This window comes from Procambarus clarkii, chromosome 63, assembly GCF_040958095.1.
Source record: "Procambarus clarkii isolate CNS0578487 chromosome 63, FALCON_Pclarkii_2.0, whole genome shotgun sequence".
Taxonomy (NCBI): Eukaryota; Metazoa; Arthropoda; class Malacostraca; order Decapoda; family Cambaridae; genus Procambarus; species Procambarus clarkii.
This window is the reverse complement of record NC_091212.1, coordinates 14,899,636-14,924,871: the sequence shown is the minus strand read 5'-3', so window position 1 is coordinate 14,924,871 and position 25,236 is coordinate 14,899,636. Positions and strand designations below refer to the sequence as shown.

At 48.0% G+C, this 25,236-nt stretch overlaps 1 protein-coding gene across 1 annotated transcript; it reads left to right on the top strand.

Moving 5' to 3' along the window:
* The first annotated feature begins 4,233 nt into the window (after window positions 1-4,233).
* LOC138354505 (collagen alpha-2(I) chain-like) lies at window positions 4,234-6,486 on the top strand. Its single transcript, XM_069308864.1, has one exon. It carries the CDS (start codon window positions 4,234-4,236, stop codon window positions 6,484-6,486), a length of 2,253 nt encoding a protein of 750 aa, XP_069164965.1.
* The last annotated feature ends 18,750 nt before the right edge of the window (window positions 6,487-25,236 follow it).

Genomic DNA, 25,236 nt, shown 5'->3' with positions numbered 1-25,236 from the left:
TCCTACCATTCTCAGGCCTATTACCACCAATCCAATCCTGCTACCACGCCTCCAATCTTAGTCCTACCACTACCAATCATTTATCTGTTGTTTACCTTTAGTTTATTTCGAGAGGTCTAATTCAGCTGGGGGCGTCTGGTGGTGATCTGTAAGACTCGTGCTTGATACAGTCCACTGGACCCCACACACAGCCGGCAGTGCCCGGGTCTACCCCATAAGTTAACGAAATTTAAGTGTTGGAAGCCCAGAACACAAATTTGCCACCAGAAAATATGCTTTGCATCTCAGTAACTGAAGATTAGATATCAATATTCTGTGATATTATAAACAGATAATGAAATCGACTTGATAATGGTCCAGGACGGACCGAAACATCGTCGTCTCTTCACCTTCTAGTGTGTGGTCTGGTCATCATATTTCAGCCACGTTATTGTGACTCCTCGTCTGCAGATAATGAAAGTCTGGAGACACGGCAGACACAATATCCCAGCCGAGTTGATGGGGTACACCATGGGAGTCGAACCCCCTTCAAAAGCCAAGGGATTTTGGCTTGGCACTCCCTATGGCCTATGACACTCCCCTATGGCCTATGACACTCCCCTTTGGCCTATGACACTCCCCTAATCACCACCAGTCATCCTGCAAAATTTAATGAGTTCTCCAACCTTGGACGAACATAAATTCTGTTCTAAAGTTATTGATAATCCAGCTCCCAGCACCAGTACGGATTGGTTTACTTGCCTGCCCAACCACTTGGAGTGGACGGTAGAGCGACGGTCTCGCTTCATGCAGGTCGGCGTTCAATCACCCGACCGTCCAAGTGATTGGGCACCATTCCTTCCCCTAGACCCATCCTAAACCCTTATCCTGATACCTTCCCAGTGCTCTATAGTCGTTATAGCTTGACGGTTTCCCTTGATGTTGTTGTTGTTGTTAAAGATTCGCTACCTGGAACAAAAAGTTCCAAGTAGCACGGGCTATGGTGAGCCCGTAGTTCCCTTGGTAATTCCCTTTCCCTTCCCGGCATTATTTCTGGTATTTTGGTGGAAGGGTCGTGAGCCTCTGATGACATCTCCCGCCCAATCCTAATGTTGTCCCCCCAATCCTAATGCTGCCCGCCCAATCCCTCCACCGTCCAATCGACCCTACTACCTCTGTCCCCCAATCTTTTATCGCCTTTCAGGAAAAATAATAGATGGCAGGCCTCGAGCGCACCTCGGCCCATTACGTAATGGGTTGCTGTTATTTCTTCCTCCCCCCATTATAAACACGTGAATCACGGCAATGGGCGCCTGTCTGCCGACACTGGCAACCAGGAATCACTGTTGCCAACACGGTACACCTGCTATTTTAGGCCACAATCTCAAACTCGTAAATACCTCGATCGTTGTTACCAATTTACAAGAGTAAACGACAATAATGTTTCTTTTTTTTTCCAACCACCAATGGAGACTGCAGTAATATTAATTATTTAAACAGCAAACATTACATCATTTATTCGTGAGAAAAATATTGTCATTTTTTTTAGAGCTGACGAAAATAGTCGGTAAACCGGATGTAATTCAGATGGAGAATGAGCATTGAGTTGCCACACGAGTCTGGGAACAATGAAGGGGGGGCTAGATTTAATGGCCAATCAGAGACGGCCTCTAAATATCCGGGCTTTTGAAGGCGTTCGCGCAACGATCCACACGTCACGGCTCAGCTGTCGTCTTGTATGTTATGCGAACGCTCCGTTTTCTTTTGTTTACAGAATGAAAACGTCATCTGGGGCTAGATTCACGAAAGCACTTACGCAAGCACCTAGGAACGTGTACATCTTTCCTCAATCTATGACGGCTTTGGTTAAATTTATTAAACAGTTTACGAGCATGAAAACTTCCCATTCAACTGTTGTTATTGTTATAAACAGCCTCCTGGTGCTTCGGAGCTCATTAACTGTTTAATAATTGGAAACAAAGCCGCCAAAGATTGAGAAAAGATGTACAGGTTCGTAAGTGCTTTCGTGAATCTGGCCCCTGGAGCGGCTTCAAAGAATATGACTTTGATAATATTTCCTTAAATACTCCACTACGGGCTCACCATAGCCCGTGCTGCTTGGAACTTTTTTGTTCCAAGTAACGAATCATTAAACAACAAAAAACAACTGAACATCCTCTGACGATGTGTGGGTAGACTTTTTATTATTATTATTATTATTATTATTATTATTATTATTTTCTACCACAGACGTGGCCACACATTTACAATTCTAACCAGCATATATACATTTTCTTCTGTCCTCCATGGAAGAAAATATTAAAGTGTTCAGTGAGGATCCACAAGGTCTTCTCTGAGTACTCTTTATTTTCTTCTCCGAGGCAATGGGTCCCCTACCATTGCACCAGAGGAGCCTTACACTTCATAATAGAACTAGACAGGATTTTTTTTATGTACGAGAATATGGGTAGAAGTGATTCTGTTAAGACTGAATGGGATTAGCAGGACTGGATGAGGATTTTCAAGACTGAACGAGATCTTTTAAGTGTAAGACTGAGAAAATTGATGTCACTCTCACACACTATAAAATAAGTTTCACTGCATGTTATCTTAATATTACGTAAGAATACTACTACTTGTGATATGCGAATATTATATCTGGGTCTTATCCTACATTCATGTATCAGGATCTTATACCTGTCTTATACCAGGGGTTTATACCAGTCATATGTAGGGAGTGTATATGTGGATAAGTATGCGAGTGAATAGTGGGTGTAGGTGTGTATGAGTGTGTGTGTGCATTTTAGAGGGAGTATGTGCGTATGTAGGGATTTGTTTGTAGAAAATGTGTGTGTATGTGTAGCTAGTGTGTGAGTGTGTGTGTGTGTGTGTGAGTGTGTGTGTAATAAACGAATGTGTATCTAGAAGATGTATATGTGTACAGTGGGTTTATGTATACGTGTAATTGTCAGGTGTTTTTCCCTTTTATCTGAAATGACCACTACAGCATCCGCTCTATGATTCCTTTCAACTTACTAGAAATATCAGAGCAACACACGATAAAACGACGCAACTTCTCCCCGTAACACATTGGAGCAAATTCCTTATTTCTGGAACTCGAGATCACAGTAATATTTTTCCATCCCAACTTTTGAAGACTTTGATGGACTAACTAATGCGTCTTAATTCGCCCAAAATCAAAGTAAGACTTTCTAAATCTTCAGAAAATTGGTAAGGCCTCTCGAGGGGGCGGAGTTTGACCTTAATACGTGAGGAGTTCTTGAAGATGGGCGCTATGTTATTAAATTAAGAAAGAATAATTATATTAAAATGATATTATAATATTATTATTGTTATTATAATTCTTATTATAACTCTTGTTGTCAACTTAATACGAATGTTTGCTCAGAAAGTGATGACAGATGATGTCATTATACGAGAAAAAGTTTTACTTAATATAATATATATAATGAATTTGATATAAAACTCGACAGCTTATCTTTTGTTACAGTGGGATAAGCAGCTGGGAGGGAGAGAGAGAGAGAGAGAGAGAGAGAGAGAGGGAGAGAGAGGGAGAGAGAGAGGGAGAGAGAGAGAGAGAGAGAGAGAGAGGGAGAGAGAGAGGGAGAGAGAGAGAGAGAGAGAGAGAGAGAGATAGAGATATAGAGATAGAGAGAGATAGAGAAAAGAGAGAGATCTATAAAGATAATAGAGAGTATTGAAGTGAGCAGCAGTAAAGGAAAAAAGATGAGTGCGAAAGAAAAGCAGAATAGGACATGAGATGAGAGAGTGATACGTATGAGGGAGTGAGAGGGGAGGGTAGAGAGGAGTGAGAGGGGAGGGTGGAGAGGAGTGAGAGGGGACGTCTGAGAGAGAGAGGGGAGTGCCGGTGTAGGAGAGATGAGGCCATGGTCGCTACACACTGCACTACCAGCGGGGAATATTGTACACCCGGGGCGCTCGGGGCCTGTGAACACCTCCCTCCCGCTCTTTTTGTACCTGTGTCCGGACACAGCCTCTAGCGGCGGCCGCTGAAGGACACAAACAAACCCCCCGGACACCGCAACACATACGTCTCAGGACACCTATCCCGGATACACTGTCCCCGGAAACAGCAGCACAGACTGGAGCACGATACATAGACATACCGACATTAGATACAGCAGGAGCTGTCGATACAGAATACCCGGAGCTACGGTGCTTTCTGGACTGTACTGATCTTCTGAGTCTCCGACGTGGGCCCTCCCTACTATGATGGCATCAGGGCCTGGGTCAGGTCCCTCTACCCCACGGACGACAGTTCCCCAGGTCACGGGGCCAGCCCTCAGGGCACGGGGCCAGCCCTCAGGGCACGGGGCCAGCCCTCAGGGCACGGGGCCAGCCCTCAGGTCACGGGGCCAGCCCTCAGGGCACGGGGCCAGCCCTCAGGGCACGGGGCCAGCCCTCAGGGCACGGGGCCAGCCCTCAGGTCACGGGGCCAGCCCTCAGGGCACGGGGCCAGCCCTCAGGGCACGGGGCCAGCCCTCAGGGCACGGGGCCAGCCCTCAGGTCACGGGGCCAGCCCTCAGGTCACGGGGCCAGCCCTCAGGGCACGGGGCCAGCCCTCAGGTCACGGGGCCAGCCCTCAGGGCACGGGGCCAGCCCTCAGGGCACGGGGCCAGCCCTCAGGTCACGGGGCCAGCCCTCAGGTCACGGGGCCAGCCCTCAGGGCACGGGGCCAGCCCTCAGGGCACGGGGCCAGCCCTCAGGTCACGGGGCCAGCCCTCAGGGCACGGGGCCAGCCCTCAGGGCACGGGGCCAGCCCTCAGGTCACGGGGCCAGCCCTCAGGGCACGGGGCCAGCCCTCAGGGCACGGGGCCAGCCCTCAGGTCACGGGGCCAGCCCTCAGGTCACGGGGCCAGCCCTCAGGGCACGGGGCCAGCACTCAGGGCACGGGGCCAGCCCTCAGGTCACGGGGCCAGCCCTCAGGTCACGGGGCCAGCCCTCAGGGCACGGGGCCAGCCCTCAGGGCACGGGGCCAGCCCTCAGGTCACGGGGCCAGCCCTCAGGTCACGGGGCCAGCCCTCAGGGCACGGGCCAGCCCTCAGGTCACGGGGCCAGCCCTCAGGGCACGGAGCCAGCCCTCAGGGCACGGGGCCAGCCCTCAGGGCACGGGGCCAGCCCTCAGGGCACGGGGCCAGCCCTCAGGGCAAGGGGCCAGCCCTCAGGGCACGGGGCCAGCCCTCAGGGCACGGGGCCAGCCCTCAGGGCACGGGGCCAGCCCTCAGGGCACGGGGCCAGCCCTCAGGTCACGGGGCCAGCCCTCAGGTCACGGGGCCAGCCCTCAGGGCACGGGGCCAGCCCTCAGGTCACGGGGCCAGCCCTCAGGGCACGGGGCCAGCCCTCAGGTCACGGGGCCAGCCCTCAGGGCACGGGGCCAGCCCTCAGGGCACGGGGCCAGCCCTCAGGGCAAGGGGCCAGCCCTCAGGGCACGGGGCCAGCCCTCAGGGCACGGGGCCAGCCCTCAGGGCACGGGGCCAGCCCTCAGGTCACGGGGCCAGCCCTCAGGTCACGGGGCCAGCCCTCAGGGCACGGGGCCAGCCCTCAGGTCACGGGGCCAGCCCTCAGGGCATGGGGCCAGCCCTCAGGTCACGGGACCAGCCCTTAGGGCACGGGGCCAGCCCTCAGGTCACGGGGCCAGCCCTCAGGTCACGGGGCCAGCCCTCAGGTCACGGGGCCAGCCCTCAGGGCACGGGGCCAGCCCTCAGGGCACGGGGCCAGCCCTCAGGGCAAGGGGCCAGCCCTCAGGGCACGGGGCCAGCCCTCAGGGCACGGGGCCAGCCCTCAGGGCACGGGGCCAGCCCTCAGGGCACGGGGCCAGCCCTCAGGTCACGGGGCCAGCCCTCAGGTCACGGGGCCAGCCCTCAGGGCACGGGACCAGCCCTCAGGGCACGGGGCCAGCCCTCAGGGCACGGGGCCAGCCCTCAGGTCACGGGACCAGCCCTTAGGGCACGGGGCCAGCCCTCAGGTCACGGGGCCAGCCCTCAGGTCACGGGGCCAGCCCTCAGGTCACGGGGCCAGCCCTCAGGGCACGGGGCCAGCCCTCAGGTCACGGGGCCAGCCCTCAGGTCACGAGACCAGCCCTCAGGTCACGGGGCCAGCCCTCAGGTCACGGGGCCAGCCCTCAGAGCACGGGGCCAGCCCTCAGGTCACGGGGCCAGCCCTCAGGTCACGGGACCAGCCCTTAGGGCACGGGGCCAGCCCTCAGGTCACGGGGCCAGCCCTCAGGTCACGGGGCCAGCCCTCAGGTCACGGGGCCAGCCCTCAGGTCACGGGGCCAGCCCTCAGGTCACGGGGCCATCCCTCAGGTCACGGGGCCAGCCCTCAGGTCACGGGGCCAGCCCTCAGGGCACGGGGCCAGCCCTCAGGTCACGGGGCCAGCCCTCAGGTCACGGGACCAGCCCTCAGGGCACGGGGCCAGCCCTCAGGGCACGGGGCCAGCCCTCAGGTCACGGGACCAGCCCTTAGGGCACGGGGCCAGCCCTCAGGTCACGGGGCCAGCCCTCAGGTCACGGGGCCAGCCCTCAGGTCACGGGGCCAGCCCTCAGGGCACGGGGCCAGCCCTCAGGGCACGGGGCCAGCCCTCAGGTCACGGGACCAGCCCTCAGGGCACGGGGCCAGCCCTCAGGGCACGGGGCCAGCCCTCAGGTCACGGGACCAGCCCTTAGGGCACGGGGCCAGCCCTCAGGTCACGGGGCCAGCCCTCAGGTCACGGGGCCAGCCCTCAGGTCACGGGGCCAGCCCTCAGGGCACGGGGCCAGCCCTCAGGTCACGGGGCCAGCCCTCAGGTCACGGGACCAGCCCTCAGGTCACGGGGCCAGCCCTCAGGTCACGGGGCCAGCCCTCAGGGCACGGGGCCAGCCCTCAGGTCACGGGGCCAGCCCTCAGGTCACGGGACCAGCCCTCAGGTCACGGGGCCAGCCCTCAGGTCACGGGGCCAGCCCTCAGGGCACGGGGCCAGCCCTCAGGGCACGGGGCCAGCCCTCAGGTCACGGGGCCAGCCCTCAGGTCACGGGGCCAGCCCTCAGGGCACGGGGCCAGCCCTCAGGGCACGGGGCCAGCCCTCAGGTCACGGGGCCAGCCCTCAGGGCACGGGGCCAGCCCTCAGGTCACGGGGCCAGCCCTCAGGGCACGGGGCCAGCCCTCAGGTCACGGGGCCAGCCCTCAGGGCACGGGGCCAGCCCTCAGGTCACGGGGCCAGCCCTCAGGGCACTCAAGGACATCTTCCAACCTTCCATCCGTTTCCGACATTGGCTACGTGTGATGGTGACGGTCTGAGAGAAAGACCGCTTACACTTACAACTGTAAACATTTCCTGTTTTGTATAATGCTAATCACGTCACACATTAATGAACAGTTTTGTTGGGGAGCCGAAATTACGGTCATTGACGCTCCTCAGATTAAGTAGAATTGAAGAAGGAAATGATTTGCCCGAGGGGACTTCTCCATGCTGGTAATATCTGAGAGGCGGCACTCAAGGCTTTGATATGAAGCCTTGTGCTTCTTTATGTCAGGCTCGGGCTGGGGGCCGGGTCATGAGATAACCATAATGGGCAGTATCGTATACAAGTCACAAAAATCATGTCTCGTCATCAAAATATATTTGAATAATGCCAATATTGATATATAGAAGAGAGCTTCAGAGCGCAATTTTAAAGAAAGTGAATTAGGTAAAGAGTTGGCTATTCCATAAACTGTATGTTAACCTATTTTATTTAAATTAAAACAGATGGGATTGTTGTTTCATTACTTAGGTCAGGTAAGGCTGACTGATGAAGACTGGATTCAACAGAACTCGACTCGTTTATGACTGAAGTTCTTCCCAAATAACCATTTTTAATCAATAATATATTAAGCAGACCCAAAAACTCACCAATTCACTGTCTTCAGTGATACTTGAGGACGTGAGGAGATAAGAAACCTTTTTTTGACACTAAGAATCCGGGAAGGAATAATTAATACATGAACAATACTGTCAAACACTGTGGCTAATCAGTTAGATCCAAATAGGTCAATTTGGGTTCTACCTGACGATTTGGGACTCCGGTCCAGAAGCCCATTGCAAATACTTCTCAAACGATGATTCAAAGAAATTGAGATGAATAAGATGAGCCTTGGCAACCCGCCTATCATGTCAAGGCCTATTGTCAGTGTGTACCACACCTGTAGAGGGTGTCAGTGTGTACCACACCTGTAGAGGGTGTCAGTGTGTACCACACCTGTAGAGGGTGTCAGTGTATACCACACCTGTAGAGGGTGTCAGTGTGTACCACACCTGTAGAGGGTGTCAGTGTATACCACACCTGTAGAGGGTGTCAGTGTGTACCACAACTGTAGAGGGTACCAGTGTGTACCACACCTGTAGTGGGTGCCAGTGTGTACCACACCTGTAGAGGGTACCAGTGTGTACCACACCTGTAGAGGGTGCCAGTGTGTACTACACCTGTAGAGGGTGCCAGTGTGTACCACACCTGTAGAGGGTACCAGTGTGTACCACACCTGTAGAGGGTGCCAGTGTGTACCACACCTGTAGAGGGTGCCAGTGTGTACCACACCTGTAGAGGGTGTCAGTGTGTACCACACCTGTAGAGGGTGCCAGTGTGTACCACACCTGTAGAGGGTGCCAGTGTGTACCACACCTGTAGAGGGTGCCAGTGTGTACCACACCAGTAGAGGGTGCCAGTGTGTACCACACCTGTAGAGGGTGTCAGTGTGTACCACACCTGTAGAGGGTGTCAGTGTGTACCACACCTGTAGAGGGTGCCAGTGTGTACCACACCTGTAGAGGGTGTCAGTGTGTACCACACCTTGTAGAGGGTACCAGTGTGTACCACGCCGGTTTAACATACCATTCGTACGTTCGTGGGTTTCGTAATATTCCAATTCCACCCGGTTCGGAACCTGGCAACAGTCGTGTATCCGTGTACGATAAAATAAAGCTAATATTGATTAATAAAACTCTCAAAAACCTGACGATAATTGCTTTTGAAATGGTAAAACTCTTTCTACCTGGTTTAGGTTTAAAATACAAACATAAAATAAAAGTAAGAGCTGTCGGAGATTAAATAAAGAAATATGTTTCATACAAAGCCAGAGAACATGTTAGTAAAATTCCCTTTTACACAACACAGTGAAAAGCGAAACGGAAAAAAATAGCAGTATTTAAAATTCTACTTAAGAAGACGCGGGAAGGTTATCTTGAGGTTATCTTGAGATGATTTCGGGGCTTTAGTGTCCCCGCGGCCCGGTCCTCGACCAGGCCTCCACCCCCCCAGGAAGCAGCCCGTGACAGCTGACTAACACCCAAGTACCTATTTTACTGCTAGGTAACAGGGGCATAGGATGAAAGAAACTCTGCCCATTGTTTCTCGCCGGTGCCCGGGATCGAACCCGCGACCACAGGATCACAAGTCCAGCGTGCTGTCCGCTCGGCTTCCTAAGGGAAGATTTAGACCATAGAATGAAACACACACAGAGATCACACTAACGTGATGCATCAAATGAACAAATCCACAAGGGCCGTGACGAGGTTTCAACCCTTTTACCCTGTCGTAGCTCTGTCGATTAAGGCAGTGTCTGGGATGCTCCCGGACGCAGGTTCGAATCCTCGTCACGGCCCTTGTGGATTTGTTCATTAGAAAGAAACCTTTGAGGAGTGTTAAAGAGACCAGAAGAAAACGGGCAAACGGACATTCATCAAAAAAGGGAGAAAATTTGGAAACCCCCCCAGAAATAACAAATAATTCACCGAGCAGATACTTATGACAAAGCAAATTGCATCATTTCTCTCAAATTCGAAACTCTTTTGCCTCGATAAGAAACAAAATTGCCATTGCTGAAGGGGATGAGAAAGATTATTTATGCGGGCGATGAGTCACAATAACGTGGCTAAAGTATGTTGACCAGACCACACACTAGAAGGTGAAGGGACGACCACGTTTTGGTCCGTCCTGGACCATTCTTAAGTCGATTCTCAATCGACTTGAGAATGGTCCAGGATAGACCGAAACGTCGTCGTCCCTTCACCTTCTAGTGTGTGGTCTTGTCATCAAAGATTACTTATGTCTACACAGGCGACTATAGTCATGAGAACATGACTATGACTGAGTCATAGAGGACTGAAGACTGAGGATACATACTAGAGAGTACTCGATGCCCCCTTCTGAAGGTGGCAATATTCTCTTCATGTGCTCGAGACCCTTCCACAAGGGTCAATAAGCCATCAGCTACTGAAAGCTCTTCCTGAAGTGTCAACACTCTTCCACAAGTGGTAACTTTACCAACAGGTAGACAAGTCATTCTAGAATAGGAACGTTACCATCATGTACCGGAAGCTCTTCCAGAAGTTGATTTAATAGCAACATTGCCATTAAGGACTGGAAGGTCTCTCTCTCTCTCTCTCTTTCTCTCTCTCTCTCTCTCTCTCTCTCTCTCTCTCTCTCTCTCTCTCTCTCTCTCTCTCTCTCTCTCTCTCTCTCTCTCTCTCTCTCTCTCTCTCTCTCTCTCTCTCTCTCTCTCTCTCTCTCTCTGTATAAAACCTGAGATCCAGGGTAAAAAAACACCTCAGAAGACATCAGTAGCGGCTGCAAGAGGCTAAAATACCTGAAGGAATGACCAGAGATCACCTGAGAAACCACCACCAACACCTGCAGACGTATGAGAACAGACAGGAGACAACCTGCTGGGCTCCACTGCTCCACTGGGATCCATCAACTAAACACCTGGGAGCCTTATAACCCTATAACCCGGGTCGCCTATAACCCGGGTCGTCATTCGCTGAATACACCAACAACTCCCACTTTAAACTAACCCGTTGACATAAATCCATCAGGATGAGGAACAGCTGCTGCCATTCCTGAAATCTTTTCTGAGAAAGAAAGCTTTATATACCTTTAAGGTATACTTGACATACATCTACCTGGATAAGCACCTCCAAAGGATACCTGATCAACCAGGCTTGTGACTCATACGTCAGGCTGCGAGCAGCCGCGTCTAACAGCCATGGTTGATCAGTCCAGCAACCAGGAGGCCTGGTCGACGACCGGGCCGCGGGGACGCTAAGCCCCGGAAGCACCTCAAGGTAAGGTACCTGTTGGCACGCTTCCGGTGAACCCCATCCTTAGCTGGCACTGTGCTTCCGGAACCTTTCCATCAACGCCGCCTGACCCTCCAGCAGCCGGAGGCACTAACAACAGAGCCACCCAACAACCACAACACTCGTGTGTCTAGGGGTTGTAACAAGGCTTACAACCCCCCCGAGCATCACAACCCACCGCCGTCACCCAGCGACGATGGCACAATAATCCATTACTTTAGTGTTGACCTTGGGTAAGCTGGGCGTGCTCTGCCCGCCCGCCTCCTGGCTTGGCTTGGTGTTGGGCTTGAGGCCAATCAACCTCTGGAGTGTTATTAAGGTCCTGACACAAGTTTACTGACCAGTCACTATCCTAAACATTGTCCTGGACTAAAGTAGAGTTGTTCCTTGTACGCCATACATTGACGTCTAAGTACCTCCTCATTGGCCGAGAGAGCTGTCATTGACGTCTAAGTACCTCCTCATTGGCTGATTTTGGGCTCAAGATTCGTTGTCGGCTTCTAGGCTATCTTGAGGTTATCTTCAGATGATTTCGGGGCTTTTAGTGTCCCCGCGGCCCGGTCCTCGACCAGGCCTCCACCCCCAGGAAGCAGCCCGTGACAGCTGACTAACACCCAGGTACCTAATTTACTGCTAGGTACCTGGGTGTTAGTAGTAGTATTATTAGCAAATAAGATAAGGAAATTACCAGCAAAAAGCACCAAGCCATTACGACTATACAGCGCTCGGAATATATAAGAACTGAGGATAGAACGGAGGAATGAAATGATGACCAACCACTTGGACGGTCGGGGATTGAACACCGACCTGCATGAAACGCAGGGAAAATTATTTCATTAAGCATCTTCTATTGTTTTAAGTTAGGAGGAAACGAAGAAGATGAATCTGGACGGTTAGAAATATTTTGAAATTATTCTTCATCAATGATTTCTTGGTGGAAAAAAAGCATATTCAGAGTGAGTCTTTTTTTGCGGGCAATTGTTTCGCTCTGGAACTGACTTTTTTATGTCGTTCTGTCATCATTTCTGAGTTGGCAGCCCTGATTTTTGAGTGGTGTTGGTAGCCCTGATTCTTGATTGGTGTTGGTAGCCCTGATTTTTGATTGGTGTTGGTAGCCCTGATTTTTGAGTGGTGTTGGTAGCCCTGATTTTTGAGTGGTGGTGGTAGCCCTGATTTCTTGAGTGGTGGTGGTAGCCCTGATTCTTAAGTAGTAGTGGTAGTCCTACTGAGGAGACTATCCAGTACAGGACGTGTTGAGACGGATACTATCCAATTTGTTGCTTAAATTGGTGGAAATAATTTAGTAGTAGTAGTCTTTTCCAAATTATTAATTAGTTTATGAAATCTCTCAAATAGGTGATTTAAAAAGATTTTTTCTGCCTTTAATAGCTAGCTCTAGTTAATTTGTTTATACATCTTGCTAATTATGTTACTTATTAACTTCCCTTGGTTCAATAGTCTTATTTAATAATGTCACTAGCGTCCCGTTTTCTTCATAATAATTAATTCTTTAACATAGGCTCGTCTATGTTTCTATATTTTCACTAACTCTTTCTTTATTTTCTCTGTTTTGTAACTATCAGCGTTCGTGTTTATGATTACGGCTCTTCTTGGTCACACTATTCCCAGAGAACTCAGTCAGGAAGGGGTGGAAGTGGGGGGGTCAGAGACACAGGGGTGAGGGGGGGTCCAGAGTGGGTGGGTGGGGGGGGGCAGTGTAGGGGTCAGGGAGTGGGCGGGGGTCACAGGTGTGTGGGTGTAGAGAGAGAGAGAGAGAGGGAGAGAGAGAGAGAGAGAGAGAGAGAGAGAGAGAGAGAGAGAGAGAGAGAGAGAGAGAGAGAGAGAGAGAGAGAGAGAGAGAGAGAGAGAGAGAGAGAGAGAGAGAGAGAGAGAGAGAGAGAGAGAGAGAGAGAGAGACAGAGACAGACAGACAGACAGAATACAGAGGCTGGGATAGGGATGGGATGGGATAGGGATGGGGGTAGAGGGTACAGGGACGTCTCCCTGAAGGACACCCCCCACACTCCAGAGAGTAATGTCTACCCTCACAGTTTTGTGTCAACTTTCTCCTCTTTTGTTACTCACATTTTTCAAAAATGTTTATTTCAAATTCTTGCCTTGGCTAATGGTCTCATTTCCGTCTTCCCGGACTTTTATTTCCGGGTTTCAAACCGCTTTTCCTCCGAGGTTTTAATAGGTTCAAACTGCACATTTTCAAAGTTTTCAGAGTAGGTTAGGTTAGGTTAGGTTTGTTCTTGAGTAGTTTCTAACACGTTTTCTCCTTCCTTGAACTAGTACAATAGTGCTTTTTCTAAAGCACTAAGACGGCTACTGAAGATGCTATAGATGTGTCTAGGGGGGAACCATTATCAGGATGGTTATCATTATACCATTATCACTGTGTTGTTTGGGTACAGAATAACCTAACTTTCAGGGTGAGCGATACATGAATCTTTACACTACTGGAAACTATGATCTTCCTAAACTAGTTAATCTCATCCCATCCTCCTCTTTAGATAGCGGGGCCTCGTAGCCTGGTAGCGGGGCCTCGTAGCCTGGTGGATAGCGCGCAGGACTCGTAATTCTGTGGCGCGGGTTCGATTCCCGCACGAGGCAGAAACAAATGGGCAAAGTTTCTTTCACCCTGAATGCCCCTGTTACCTAGCAGTAAATAGGTACCTGGGTGTTAGTCAGCTGTCATGGGCTGCTTCCTGGGGGTGGAGGCCTGGTCGAGGACCGGGCCGCGGGGACACTAAAAAGCCCCGAAATCATCTCAAGATAACCTCAAGAAGATAGTACTAATACTAATCACCTGGACCATCTTACAATATACTGACGCAATGGTACAATTATATAGTAGAATTAGGTACAATTCACTTGATATCAGACAAAATAAAGCTAAATTCCATACTGAAATATTTCTAGGCACAGTATAGCATATATGTACTATAGTATCGTATATATATATTTACTATATTAGGCCTGATATAGCGTGAATTAGGCCTAGGAGGTTTCAGTTAGTTTAGGTTCGGTTTCATTAGCATCATAAATACGAAACCTTTTCCACTTTGTCTAAATTCACCACAACCCAATTCCATTTTCTAATTGTTCATTATATCATTATATGTACGATGGCCAACATCGGTACTATAAGCACTATCTAAGCAGGAGGATGGGCGGGTTATTTTAATCTAACTTAGTCTAACTTAACCCAACTTGGCCTAACTTAGACTAACCTATTCTAAGCTACCATAACTTAACCTTACCTATTCCAAATTAGTCTAAATTTTACATAGCCTATTATAAACTAATTTAAGATAAAACTGTTTTGCAATCTCGATCATTAAGAGGTACAGCCAATTATTAGAGCGAGAACTGAGTTGTCTGTGACATAGAGATCCAGTTCTGTGTGACATAGAGATCCAGTTCTGCGTGACATAGAGATCCAGTTCTGTGTGACATAGAGATCCAGTTCTGCGTGACATAGAGATCCAGTTCTGTGTGACATAGAGATCCAGTTCTGTGTGACATAGAGATCCAGTTCTGCGTGACATAGAGATCCAGTTCTGCGTGACATAGAGATCCAGTTCTGTGTGACATAGAGATCCAGTTCTGTAACATCGTGAACCACAGAAGCACCAACTGATACAACTCTACCCAATGAGCACCGAAATCAACAACTACTCCATGCCCTCTAACTACCACAAACTACAACAATCATTAATAACAACAAAGTTTACAACCTACGACAATAACAACCCTTCCTAACAACACACTAACCCTTCCTAACAACACACTAACACTCCTACAACCACTGGAAGGTGATCCTTTAAGGCCTCTTATCCCTATTCTTCTCTATCCTTTACTCTTAATCCCCCTCCCTCCCCCTCTCTCTCTCTCTCTCATCCCTCTCTCTCCCCCTCCCATCCCCCCCTTTCCCACTTGACCCCTCCCACCCCACAACGACGTCGCTCGGAAACTAATTAACTGGTAAAGTTGCGCCATTAATCTTGACTTTGCTGCTTGGTAATGTTTCCAAACCGTCGTATTTGTTACAAGTTCGGCCCTGATTTTACAAGCCAAGTGTAGGCATTATCTTGAATGATCGACCGGATTATTATTGTATGTGGAGGGGCATGATATGGGGGCATGATGGCTGTGTTTTATCATGGGTCATTACCCCCTGACGTAGTGTTATGGAGCATAGCATGCCTATGCTGTATACAATGAATTCAAAGAATATTGTATATAGCATCTTGAGAAAGGGTGTGGCTTACATACGAAAATTTGGTTTTTAATACACTTACAAACACAAAGACTCGGCTACCATCATCTTTTGTTCGGTCGTGATGGTCGAGTGGTTAAGGTGTCTTGTACACCAGTTGCAAAATGCTCCTGGCAGTATGGGTTCGAGACACTTCTGGGGTGTGAGTTTTCAGTTTATTATATATATATATATATATATATATATATATATATATATATATATATATATATATATACATATATATATATATATATATATATATATATATATATATATATATATATATATATATATATATATATATATATACATATATATATAGGGGTTTTTCCTTCCCTTACATACATTTTTAATAATTAAGCCCTACGGTTAATTATTAAAAATGATAATTCAGAATTATAATCGAATATATTTATACTTTCTTTAAATACCCAAGATTAACTATTACAAAAAATTTATACTACAGAAATATTTAAAATTTTTCTCAACAACGCTCCAAGATTATTATTCTTGTCGAGAATAACTGCTGTTCTTGCTATTAAGAATAACTGGCACGGTAAAAAAGAATAATGGTAACATTATTATACGTAAGCATTTTACCACTGATATATAATTATTACAAATTATCATACAGTTAAGAGTGAGCATATTAATGGATAAGAAACTAGAGAATTTACATTTTCTAATGCCAATTATAGGCCACAAAAAAATCGTAATTATTATCATGAATTATTCCGTTAAGAATCAATGCCAAACTCATCACGAATCATCAGATAATCTGAAATAATATTTTTTCATCACAAATTATCAAATAATTTTAAATAAAACTTGCCATCACAAATAGTCTCATGATTTAAATAATTGTCATCTCAAATAATTCCTCATCAGACAGAGCAAATTATCATGGTTTGATAATTAGACTGAGAGACTAATCATTCTTCAACCAATCATCCTGAACACTGTCTCAGAACGTCTCAGATCCCTCACTAAATTCCCGAATAATTAACATGAATACTTCTGCATCATTTTCACAATTTTCAGGAAAAATAAATCTGATGAAATTTTCTTGATAATATGAAAAAAAATATAATAATTACCTGGAATCAACTTGATGTAAATTACTGTATAATGGAGTGTAAACCAAGATTAATTAAGCCTCAAGTATACGTGTAAACTCCGATGAAGGTGGACAGGAGGTCAAGGCTGAGCAAGGGGAGGTGAGGAAAGGGAAGAGGAGGGTAAGGTAAGGGTGGGTAAAAGGGAAGGTCAGAAGAAGGGAAAGGGAGGTTAAAGGATGACATAAATCGAGGGGAATGGATATAAATGGAGAAGAAAGAGAGGTCAAGAAAAGAAGTGTCTGCTAAGGAATGGGGGATAAAGGGAGGGGGGGGGGGTAGGCAAGGCCAAGAAAAGAAAGGGAAAGTTAAGGGGGTAGACAATATTGGGAAAGGAAGGGATTAAGGGTGAAGAAGGGGGGAGGGGAAAAAGAGGGGAAGATGGGCAATGGAAGGGAGATAAAGGGAGAGGAGATCTAGGGAAAAGAGGAGAGATTAAGGCAGGATATGATTGGTCAAGGGAGGTGAGGAGAGGTAAGGTGAAGAGAGCAGAGATTAAGGGAAGACACAACAGATTAAAACAGGACCAAAATAATGAAAAAAAATAATGATTTAGACACCAATGAAAAAATTTTGGTCGAGTGAACTTGGGGAAGTGGAGGGGAAAATAGTGACTAATAACCCCTCAGACAACGAGGGTCAACACCGCCACGGACACAGTATTGACCCGGGGGCCAAGATTCACGAAGCAGTTACGCAAGCACTTACGAACCTGTACATCTTACCTCAATCGTTGGCGGCTTTGTTTACAATTATTAAACAGTTAATGAGCTCCGAAGCACCAGGAGGCTGTTTATAACAACAACAACAGTTGATTGGCAAGTTTTCATGCTTGTAAACTATTTAATAAATGTAACCAAAGCCGTAAAAATTTGAGGGGAAAAATGTACACGTTAGTAAGTACTTGTGTAAATCGTGAATCTGGGCCCCGGGCTCCCTTACCAATAGTTAGAACTCACGAAGACATGGAATAGTCTCCGTTGCCTGGATGGTCCACAGTGATTAGTGCTTTTGGATAGTCTGTCTTAGTCTGGAACATCAGGGTAATGAGTGAAAGATCAGGGTCTTAGTCTGGAAGATCAGGGTCTTAGTCTGGAAGGTCAGGGTCTTAGTCTGGAAGGTCAGGGTAATGAGTGAAAGGTCGGGGTGAAGGGGAATGTCGGTGGAAAGCTTGAGGGTGAAACGAAGGGAGAGAAAGGGAGGGAGAGAAAGGGAGGGAGAGAAAGGGAAGGAGAGAAAGGGGGTGAGAGGAGGTGGAGAAGAGGCAATGTGCAGGAAGGAGAGTATAGTGAGGGAGAACAACCAAAGATGTAATGAAGACCCTAAACGTGCTTTTATCGGTCATATTCATGAGATTTAAATTGTGATAATTTCTCTCTCTCTCTCTCTCTCTCTCTCTCTCTCTCTCTCTCTCTCTCTCTCTCTCTCTCTCTCTCTCTCTCTCTCTCTCTCTCTCTCTCTCTCTCTCTCTCTCTCTCTCTCTCAATTAACACCAAAGCAAAATTACTCAAACAATAAAACACTCTTCCTCAAAAGATCAAAAAATATTGCCAAGCCCTATAAAACAATGCTAGCAAATAAATACCAATAAATAAATGAAATTCCAAGGAAAAAGTTATTTACAAAATATGCACAAGACATCAGACGGAAACCCAAATATATTTAGGAATGTAGGGACAAAAATCTCCATGAAAGAGAATCACGCCAAAAACACGGAAGAAAACAGAGGAGAATTCTCCAAGGCCTTTCAGGAAGGAAGTAAAACATGATACAATGTTGACTTTATTGGCCAGTGACTGGACGTGGGGATTTGTTGAGAATACTAAAAGGACTTTATTTCTTAAAACAGCTGCAACATTCTTTAAAACAGCTGCGACGGTCTCAAAAACAGCTGCGACGGTCTCAAAAACAGCTGCAACGTTCATAAAACAGCTGCAACGTTCATAAAACAGCTGCAACGTTCATAAAAACAGCTGCAACGTTCATAAAACAGCTGCAACGTTCATAAAAACAGCTGCAACGTTCATAAAAACAGCTGCAACGTTCATAAAACAGCTGCAACGTTCATAAAACAGCTGCAACGTTCATAAAACAGCTGCAACGTTCATAAAAACAGCTGCAACGTTCATAAAACAGCTGCAACGTTCATAAAACAGCTGCAACGTTCATAAAACAGCTGCAACGTTCATAAAAACAGCTGCAACGTTCATAAAAACAGCTGCAACGTTCATAAAAACAGCTGCAACGTTCATAAAACAGCTGCAACGTTCATAAAACAGCTGCAACGTTCATAAAACAGCTGCAACGTTCATAAAAACAGCTGCAACGTTCATAAAACAGCTGCAACGTTCATAAAACAGCTGCAACGTTCATAAAAACAGCTGCAACGTTCATAAAACAGCTGCAACGTTCATAAAACAGCTGCAACGTTCATAAAAACAGCTGCAACGTTCATAAAAACAGCTGCAACGTTCATAAAACAGCTGCAACGTTCATAAAAACAGCTGCAACGTTCATAAAACAGCTGCAACGTTCATAAAACAGCTGCAACGTTCATAAAAACAGCTGCAACGTTCATAAAACAGCTGCAACGTTCATAAAACAGCTGCAACGTTCATAAAAACAGCTGCAACGTTCATAAAAACAGCTGCAACGTTCATAAAACAGCTGCAACGTTCATAAAAACAGCTGCAACGTTCATAAAACAGCTGCAACGTTCATAAAACAGCTGCAACGTTCATAAAAACAGCTGCAACGTTCATAAAACAGCTGCAACGTTCATAAAACAGCTGCAACGTTCATAAAAACAGCTGCAACGTTCATAAAACAGCTGCAACGTTCATAAAACAGCTGCAACGTTCATAAAAACAAAAAAACTATCAAATAAACCTTCTTAAGTTGGCATGTAAATGACCTTAAATAAGAGGATAATTAACTCTAGAACGTATTAAAGCGTTTATAGAGGCTAAATATAAATACGGGCTCACCATAGCCCGTGCTACTTGGAACTTCTTGTTCCAAGTAGCGAATCTTAAACAGCAACAACAACAACAGCTAAATATATTATAAACACAGCTGACCTACGAGTCAGTACCCGCCAAACACACACCGAAATTATGACGTTGGTACAACGTTCCGACTAGTTTAAACACCTCCTAACCAGTTATAACAACCAATATAGCAAGTTGTAACAACGTTCTAATACGTCATAAACACGTTAAGTCAAGATGTAACAACATTATTACAAGTTGTAACATGTGGAAAATAGAGACAGTTTTGGTTTGTGTTTCCAGGGTATTCAACCATTCTTAAGAAAAGTAGCAAATGACCGAGATGTTGTATTCATCGCACTGTTGCCCCGTAGATCAACAACACCTTTGTACGAGACAGGATGAACAACCCAGCGGGTTTTCTTCCTATTGGGGAGTGTTGTACATTCTGCTATGGCGGTATGTTCACTCACAAGATGAGTGGCGCTGCCCAATAAACTCGCCCCTCGGGGCAAAATTTAAATTTACCTTTGTATGAGAAAATAAAAAAATGGGAGCCTTCAAATTGTTGCCCTATTAAGATTGACGTCTGTGACAAGTAATAATAATAACTTATTTATTTAGGAAAAGTACATATATATTTGCAGAGTTACAGTACGAACATTCTGTTTGATTTAAAGATAGAGGTAGTACATACAATACCTAAAGCCACTAGTGTGTTGTATGAAGATATCTTAATTGGTAAACACCTGTTTCCTTAATGACGTCACGTATCTTATTCTCTATTGGGTCGTTTTGATCTTGCTTGAGGATGGAGGCTTTGTAACAAGGTAACTGCTCTCTTGTTACAGCTTGCCGTTGGTGGACATGTGTGACATACCTGGTTGATACCTGGTTGATACCTGGTTGATGGGGTTCTGGGAGTTGTTCTACTCCCCAAGCCCGGCCCGAGGCCAGGCTCGACTTGTGAGAGTTTGGTCCACCCATTGACTACATAAGTAGTCAATTGGGCTCATATGTGGTCCAGTTCTCTAGTTGTGTTACTAGTACAGTGACAGAGTACTTGAGAGTATGCTTGTGAAGCTGTGGTGTGAATGCCGCTGTTTATATGTGATGAGTCAAATCCACAAGGGCCGTGACGAGGATTCGAACCTACGTCCGAGAGCCATCCCAGACGCTGCCTTAATCGACTGCGCTACGATATGGTAGCTTCAGCATATATGTGAAGTATATCTTGAGTGACAGATGTAAGATCGAAGGCCTTACCAGGAGTGTTCTTCCATTGTAAGTGTAAGACTAGTTCCTGCAAGACTAGGATTTACCAGGGTTGCACTTACTAGCCCTGGTAAGTGCAGGACATAAGTGCTTCCTGCTTGAGTGCAGAGCTAGTCTGCTTGAGTGCAAGACTAGCTCCTGTTCGACAGAAGCACAAGATTAAGGTTCCTGCTTGAGTAAGTCATGACACGCGATTGAAAGTGCAAAAATATGATAGATGTACTAAGTTTATGTAGCGAATGTTGCTGTGTGTTCATGTTCACTATACGACTGAGACACAAGGTCAAGGCACATTGCTGGCATTGCCAAACCTTCGAGTATTTGTTTCATGTGATGTGATAACACTTTGAGATGTGTTCCGGCCCGACTGACCTGTGCTTTGGTGCTTGGCCTAACCAATCCCTTCCTGGAGGGTAGTTAACACCACCACAATACCTCACTGACTAACCAGAAATTCTACTTTAACGCTGTGGCTATGACTAAAAACAAAAAACTTAGTATATATATATATTTTCACTCGGTGTATATTCCATTTCGTGTGATCTGGGATGTCCAATATATGCCTGGCCTCAGGCTCGCTTGGTAATGAAGCGTTCTGCTCCATTTCCCGGCTCGGGTCATTATTTGAACAGCCTGTTTGTCCACCTAGGAACTATATTACAGTTCCTGGAAGGAACAGTTAACGAGGTATTTATATCCCTTTCCACCTGCCGTACACCTGTACCCGGACGTTAGGAAAAACCTTCGTGTGAATCACCTCCGGCCATGTCCGATCGATGTGCCCAAAAGCTTACGCTGTTTGGCACTGCGACGGCTTTGTTTTCTCAGCGAAGGGGGTTCGTTGATGGAGCCTAGTGGCTGGACACCGGCCCCCTTCTCTCGGAAATGTCATGCACATTGAATATATATTTCGTCGAGACGTAAGGTGGAATGACGGTCTTCCCATCACAGTCGGTGAATCAAAATAATGGCCAGGATTCCTCTGTTGACGTCGTTAGCCCTCATATTATGGCCTGAGGCAACGGGAGTCGAACCCCCACCACAGAAGGGGGCAGTTGTTGGTGTGAGAGGCATGTGGCACGCGATCCCCTCGCTCCTGTACCACGACGACCTGCGCCACGACCCCAACACGACGACCCCTGCACCACGACCCCCAGGACCACGACGACCCCCAGCACCACGACCCTCAGGACCACGACGACCCCCAGTACGACGACCCCCAGCACCACGACGACCCCCAGTACCACGACCCCCAGGACCACGACGACCCCCAGTACCACGACCCCCAGTACCACGACCCCAGCACCACGACGACCCCCCAGTACCACGACCCTCAGGACCACGACGACCCCCAGCACCACGATGACCCCCAGTACCACGACGACCCCCAGGACCACGACGACCCCCAGCAACACGACCCCCAGCACCACGACGACCCCACGCACCAATAGGGGGGGGGGCGGGAACCTACGAAGTGTTGCAGAGAGTAAGGTGTTGTTGTGTTAACGAGAACCTCTGGTACACTACCGCATTCAAAGCTCTATTTCCCTTGTTCATTAAACCCTCTCGCCGACCTTATCACAAAGATGATATGGTACTCGCGCACGTTCGTGCACACACATACACGCACGCACACACTTACAATCCCCCCCCCCCCGCACGCACACACACACACACACACACACACACACACACACACACACACACACACACACACACACACACACACACACACACACACACACACACACACACACACACACACACACACACACACACACACACACACACACACACACACACACACACACACACACACACACACACACACACACACACACACACACACACACACACACACACACACACACACACACACACACACACACACACACACACACACACACACACACACACACACACACACACACACACACACACACACACACACACACACACACACACACACACACACACACACACACACACACACACACACACACACACACACACACACACACACACACACACACACACACACACACACACACACACACACACACACACACACACACACACACACACACACACACACACACACACACACACACACACACACACACACACACACACACACACACACACACACACACACACACACACACACACACACACACACACACACACACACACACACACACACACACACACACACACACACACACACACACACACACACACACACACACACACACACACACACACACACACACACACACACACACACACACACACACACACACACACACACACACACACACACACACACACACACACACACACACACACACACACACACACACACACACACACACACACACACACACACACACACACACACACACACACACACACACACACACACACACACACACACACACACACACACACGCCCGGTGCTCCTCTCACAGCACCAGGAGTGTCTGGTCGTAACAGCATCACTACACACTTCCCTGGACACCCCCCCGCCCCCCCCCCCCCGCCCCCCCCTTGCTCTTGTGAAACTCCTCTTTTTCTCTTGCTTTCTGATATCAGGTTAAAGGTGCAGGTGTGTCTGCGTGTGTGCGTGCGTGCGTGCGTACATAGTCAGCTGACTGGGGTCCCGGTGAATGTCGCCTGCCCCCCCCCCCCCCCGGTGATCAGCTGACTGGGGTCTGGGTATTTGTTATTGTTGACTACAGGGGTACCCAGCGATGCCCGGGACAGTCTCTCCCCCTTACCCCACTATCTCCCCCTCCCTCTCCTTTCCTCTTTCTTCCCATCCTCTACCCCTCTCTTGCTATTCCAGTCCGCCTGATCTTCCTTCATATAAAATCATCATTATCCTTCTGTTGTCCTTCTCTACTTCGTTCCCTCTCTCTCTCCCTCCCTCTGTTCCATCTCTCTCCCTCCCTCTGTTCCATCTCTCTCCCTCCCTCTGTTCCATCTCTCTCCCTCCCTCTGTTCCATCTCTCTCCCTCCCTCTGTTCCATCTCTCTCCCTCCCTCTGTTCCATCTCTCTCCCTCCCTCTGTTCCATCTCTCTCCCTCCCTCTGTTCCATCTCTCTCCCTCCCTCTGTTCCATCTCTCTCCCACCCTCTGTTCCATCTCTCTCCCTCCCTCTGTTCCATCTCTCTCCCTCCCTCTGTTCCATCTCTCTCCCTCCCTCTGTTCCATCTCTCTCCCTCCCTCTGTTCCATCTCTCTCCCTCCCTCTGTTCCATCTCTCTCCCTCATCATCTTACATCTTCACTACATACTTATCTTCATTGTTTTATGCTATATTTCCCCCCACCTCTCACTGTAACCATCTTCCCTACTCACTATTTTCATCGTACGTCAGGCTGCGAGCAGCCGCGTCTAACAGCCTGGTTGATCAGTCCAGCAACCAGGAGGCCTGGTCGACGACCGGGCCGCGGGGACACTAAGCCCCGGAAGCACCTCAAGGTAACCTCAAGGTAAGGTATCACTGTAATCGGAATGAAATACAGTAGTTTATCGTTTTTCGCTAATTTTTTTTTTTTTATTAATACATGAGGTACATCTGCATTAGTGCAGCTACCCTAGACTATATGAAGTGGAGTACAGTGTGTCAAAAAAGCTAACTACGTGATGCTAAAAAATCCCCATCACACAGGATGGTTAGTCATACAGAGGCAGGGAAAAAACAGGGAAAAAGGAGGAATCCCCACCTCCATTTAAAAACTTTAACCCAAATATCACAGTAACAAGGTTATCGCGAATAACCGAACTCAATTACGGGCTCACCATAGCCCGTGCTACATGGACATTTCGTTATGAGTAGTTAAATCTAAAACAACAACAACAGCTTCTACTGTAGGCCTGTAGACCTATTGATTTATTTCCAACGGAGGTATCTCTAATATTATCCACGATAGGCAAAATTGCTGGGGAGAAATGGGTGAAGATAATAGCAAGTACTGTACACTGAAGGATGAATCACCAGCTAATATTATGTATTAACAATAATACCTGGATATACCCGGGTCCCTTTTAGCCCTTTCCCCTCTCTCACTCCCCTCTCTCACTCCCCTCACTCTCTTTCCCCCTCTATCCGCGTCTCCTTCCCTCTCTCTCTCCCTTCCCCTACTCTCTCTCTCTCTCTCTCTCTCTCTCTCTCTCTGAAAATTATATAACGAAGAACTGAAATAGCTAAACAAGTCTACAGACAACATAACCAATATTTTAGACGTCATGAAAATAGCACTTCAGATGGCGATACTTCATAAACTGCGCCACTGGAGTTACGTACCATATTCATTCCAAGTTTCATACCATCCCTCTCCCCAAAGACACACTATAACTTCCCCCCCTCACCACATACCTCTTCCCCCCCTACCCCCTCTCCCCACATACAAGCTTCCCCTCAAAATGGGGAAAGGAGGGGAACATCCCATTCCCATCCCTCTACACACGC

Bases quoted from the DNA above. Each gene is read 5' to 3' on its own strand.
- LOC138354505 (XM_069308864.1), top strand. From the start codon at position 4,234: ATGGCATCAGGGCCTGGGTCAGGTCCCTCTACCCCACGGACGACAGTT.